Here is a 5270-nt window from a genome sequence, read left to right as displayed (position 1 = left end):
AATACCCCGAGCTTCACTCTTTTACCCAAAAGGAAAGCATATCAATCAAAGAAGCCAAGGAACTGGATAACCTTTACAGCCTGTTCCAACTTCCACTTTCTATTCAAGCCCACCAACAATTCCACTTACTATCAGGAGAACTAAACAATATCAGAAACTCAGATGATAAGGACACATGGACCTTCAACTGGGGTAACAATAAGAACATTACAAAGAAGATCTATGGATACCTTATGAATGGTGAAGATGCTGCTGCCACATTTAAATGGATATGGAAATCATGTTGTCTTCCAAGACACAAAATTTTCTGTTGGCTCATGCTAAATGACAGAATAAATACATGTGATCTTTTGACCAGAAAAAGCATGCACCTGGATTCCATTGTATGTGTTCTATGCAACAATGAAGACTATGAAGACATGACTCATCTTCTATTCACTTGTCCATTTAGTCAAGGTTTCTGGTGGAACATTGGATTTGAATGGAATTCGGATATGGAGATCAACAATATGATTATTGATGCTAAACACAGATATAAAATTGACCACTTCATGGAAATCATGATTCTTGGTTGCTGGAGCATATGGAACCAAAGGAATGGGATGATTTTTGAAGGGATACCTTCCTCAATAAATGATTGCAAGATTGACTTTGTCAGATATTTCAAAATGACCATGCCGAGGGCTAAACCCACTCTAAAAGAGGGCATGTCTTCATGATAGACAATATTTAATTTTTCAATAATTTCCTCACTTTCCTCCCCCTAGATTGTACCTACTTGGTTGTCCCCCCAACAACCACTTGATTATGTAATTTGGATACTCTCTTTATAAATGAAAATGACTCACAGTAGGGGACTTACCCTACTGTTCTTTGGTCAAAAAAAGTCTTGGCTATACCTCAACCTAGAAATCAACAAAAAAAAAACTTGATTGCAAGGTACATCCCTGATTACCAATGCCTAGCTATTTTTTGATCTTGACTAATAGAAAGGGTGCAATATGTAGGTCCAGGGAGCTCCAACGCTTTCTCTGAAAAAATATTTTTTTCACGATAACAATAAAGCCTAGGAGCATCCCTGCCCATGGAACAATACTGGAGAGATAGAGTGCTACTGGCTTACATTTTTCAATATTCCTAGCTTTATTTATTTATTTGAAATGGAGGCGAAAGGTTTGCCTCATCTATTTAAGACGGGAACAGAGTGTGTGCTACAAGGGACCATCAAAAGGGCGGAAAATTTATTCTCGCGATATTAAAACCCCTAATCTCTTCACAGACGCGACTACACAAAGCTTTATTCTCATTGCTCTAATAATCGTGGTATTTAAACAATTAAAATGCCTTGTGCGATGATGTTGTGGATTTTGCAACCCATATAATCTCCCATTCTTTGTCGACAAAATATAATCTCCTATTAGAGTGGATGTGATGATAATAATTCTTTTTTTAATCACTGGTTGGTGTCATGAATCATAGCTTATTTTTGTGGATGGATGCATTGGTGTATATTTCCAGCCTTTTAGATTATTTTTCTTATAACATGGAGTTGATTACGATGAATGATGCGCTCCACTGGGAAAAAAAATTAGCGTCCTTTGCCAATTTTCCGTGTGTGTAATTACAAAAGAATCGGTTCCCAGCATTACCTATTTGATGGAAAAAACCTGAATACCAGGGTTAGCCTATATGTTCACTAGATTTTTAGTCCGAGTAAACCTTTTGTATTACGACATTTTAAACATCGCTATTGCCTCTCTTATGTTGGTACATTAATATATTTTGTTCATTTTATTGATATTTTTTTCCTAGGATGAATGTTGATTGTTTTCACAAGATACGGACGTGCACGTACACTAATGTATGAAAATATACGAACTGAAAAACGTTGATCGGGTTGGGTGAGGCATCCTTCTCTCCATTGGGAATTGTACAAGGAAAGAAGTCGAGAACACACGTCAAAGATAGAGAGAGATGCCAACGACCTTGTCGAATTGTCAAGTGATCATGCAAACGTGGGTACATGCACATAGTATACTGATACTGTAAACGTATTGGACTGTAGTAGGTGAAGGAAAGCTAGTGCTGCGAACTGAAGTTACCTTTAGCGATTCTGTGGGACTTGTTTCGGAGCTATGCTGGTTGCTTTGGCGACAGTGACCGGCTGAACTAATTTTCCATTGTGTTGTGCCTTTCTCCAGGAGCTAGCCAATCTTGCTGTACCATGCAAGTGATGTTTCGATGATTAAGCCGCAGGACCTAACTTTGACTGATGTTCTGCCATTTCTCCAGGAGCTAATCCAGAATACCTTGAATTGAACCAGAGGTGGTCGATGGTATTGGAATGCACTGGCTTTGGCTCCACTCCAAAGCTATAGCACTCCAGCTAGCTCAAGCTCCTGCCTTGATCGCTCATCCACCGAATCACCTAACGAAAATTGACCACGTAGAATACCTCAAAGAAATGGGACGGTGGTACACGCTTGCCGCTTCCTACATGTATATATAAACTCAAGTACTTGTTCGAACAAAAGCATTCCATCCTCACCCTGAGCCATACATCTGCTCCTCAAGAGCTCATCAAGATTGACAAGCTAGCTGATCATCAGGGCCTAACTGAAAAGCCTGGCCATGGCGATTTCCTCCCGTTTTCTGGCTCCTTGCTCTGTCCTCATGGCGACTCTGATGCTGCTCATCGTCCAGGCACAAAGCATCACTAGGCACTACGATTTCAATGTACGTATATATGCACGTACGTCCGCATTCATCTATGTCCTACATGCATTTTCTCACATGGATGGGGATCTGTGCAGGTGCAAATGGCGAACGTGACGAGGCTGTGCGCCAGCAAGAGCGTTGTGACGGTGAACGGGGAGTACCCCGGCCCGACGCTGGTGGCGAGGGAGGGCGACCGCGTGCTCGTCCGCGTCACCAACCGCGTAGCGCACAACATGACGCTGCACTGGCACGGCATCCGGCAGCTGCGGAGCGGCTGGGCCGACGGGCCGGCGTACGTTACGCAGTGCCCGATTCAGACGGGCCAGAGCTACGTCTACAACTTCACCGTCGCCGGGCAGCGCGGCACGCTGTGGTGGCACGCGCACATCTCCTGGCTACGCGCCACCGTATACGGCGCCATCGTCATCCTCCCCAAGCTCGGCGTGCCTTACCCGTTCGTTGCGCCGCACAAGGAAGTTCCTCTTCTCTTCGGCGAGTGGTGGAGGGCGGACACAGAGGCGGTGGTCAGCCAGGCGCTCCGGACGGGCGGCGCCCCAAACATCTCAGATGCTTTCACCATCAATGGCCTTCCTGGGCCGCTATACAACTGCTCCGCTAAAGGTACATTGCACTCACTCTATGCTTCCATGCATCTTTTATGTTACACCTTCGGTAATCGTCAAGGATTTATATACTTACCGTGCATCCATGGCATATTGCAGACACGTTCAAACTGAAGGTGAAACCTGGAAAAACATACATGCTGCGCCTCATCAACGCTGCTCTTAACGACGAGCTCTTCTTCTCCGTCGCCAACCACACGCTCACCATCGTCGAGGTCGACGCAGTCTACGTCAAACCATTCACAGTCAAGACCCTGATAATCTCTCCGGGCCAGACCACCAACGTGCTCCTCACAGCCAAGCCGTTCTATCCCAAGGCTAACTTCTACATGTCCGCCGCGCCATACTCCGTCATTAGGCCTGGCACGTTCGACAGCACCACGGTCGCCGGCATCCTCGAGTACCATAACCCTCGCTCCGCTTCCGAGTCAAGCTTCGACAAGGACCTGCCACTCTTCAGGCCAACTCTGCCGAGATTCAACGACACCAGCCTGGTCACCAACTTCACCTCCAAGCTCCGGAGCCTCGCCACACCGCAGTACCCGGCGGCCGTGCCACAGTCGGTGGACAAGCGGTTCTTCTTCACGGTCGGCTTGGGCACACGCCCTTGCCCCGTGAATGCGACGTGCCAAGGGCCTACCAACACCACGCAGTTTGCGGCGGCCATCAACAACATCTCCCTGGTGCTTCCTTCCACAGCGCTCCTTCAGTCGCACTTCACAGGCGTGTCTCGGGGTGTCTATGGGTCGAACTTTCCGACCACGCCCCTCTCGCAATTCAACTACACTGGGGTATCGCCGAACAACACGAACGTGGCCACCGGGACCAAGTTGCTCGTGCTGCCATTCAACGCCACGGTGGAGCTGGTGATGCAGGACACGAGTATCCTTGGCATCGAGAGCCACCCTCTGCACCTTCACGGCTTCAATTTCTTTGTCGTGGGGCAAGGCTTTGGCAACTACGACCCTGTGAATGACCCAACGAGGTTTAACCTCGTCGACCCCGTCGAGCGAAACACCGTTGGCGTGCCAGCTGGTGGATGGGTGGCCATACGTTTTCTCGCCGACAACCCAGGTAAAGCAGAGTTGTATATACTTACTATCTATTCATGAAACTGAATGCGTAGCCTGTGCTCATATTTGTGGTATGCATGTATCTGCAGGTGTATGGTTCATGCATTGCCATTTGGAGGTGCACACAACTTGGGGACTACGAATGGCATGGCTGGTGCAAGACGGGAGCCTACCGAACCAGAAGCTGCTCCCCCCGCCATCCGATCTTCCCAAATGCTAGTCGGAGAGGATCAAATTAAGTTGTTGATTTTTTTCCCTCATTTATCGGTGTGCTAACTTGCAATTGATTTCTCCTTCAGAAGGTTTTTGTGTATTTAGTCAGTGCGCTGGTCTTGTAATTTTTTTGTATCTTTAATATATTTTTATATAGTTTGTAACGACAATGTTTTGACTCTTCTCGAATAAACAATGATGTCAACTGAATGTCCAAATCCTAGCATATGGCATATTGTATAAGTTCTTTCAAAGAACACTTTGGCATGATCATCAAGAAAGCAAAACCTAGCTTGAAGGAAGGAATGCAGAGCTGGCTAGATTACTTGTAGATTCTCTTCACCTTCCCATGTTCATTGTACAGTTGATGTAACACTATCCTTATTATAAAAATCAGAGTTATAGTGGGGGTTTTCCCCACTGTGTTTGCTCAAAAAAAATTCCAAATCCTTAAAACGTTTTTGTTAGTATGTTCACGTTGATTTAAACTTCATTTGGTTGTCTTTTTTGAAATTACTCCATTTATTACTAGAAATAAGTGTTCTTTATTTTTTTTGGAACGAGACAAAAGACTTGTCAAATAAGTGTTCTTTAGTTTTAGTAAAACTATAGCTTCAGTGCTACAAGCAGCATGATTTACTAA

At 45.4% G+C, this 5270-nt stretch overlaps 1 protein-coding gene across 1 annotated transcript; it reads left to right on the top strand.

The window, feature by feature from the left end:
- Positions 1–2520: 2520 nt before the first annotated feature.
- LOC125541393 (laccase-4) lies at positions 2521–4993 on the top strand. The gene is made up of 4 exons (XM_048704818.2): positions 2521–2736; positions 2814–3339; positions 3441–4415; positions 4504–4993. Exons 1-4 carry the CDS (start codon positions 2632–2634, stop codon positions 4632–4634), a joined length of 1737 nt encoding a protein of 578 aa, XP_048560775.2. The 5' UTR covers positions 2521–2631; the 3' UTR covers positions 4635–4993.
- Positions 4994–5270: the final 277 nt, after the last annotated feature.

This window comes from Triticum urartu, chromosome 2A (genome assembly GCF_056163025.1).
Source record: "Triticum urartu cultivar PI428250 chromosome 2A, HENAU_Tu73, whole genome shotgun sequence".
Lineage (NCBI taxonomy): Eukaryota > Viridiplantae > Streptophyta > Magnoliopsida > Poales > Poaceae > Triticum > Triticum urartu.
This window is presented reverse-complemented; position numbering and strand designations above follow the sequence as displayed.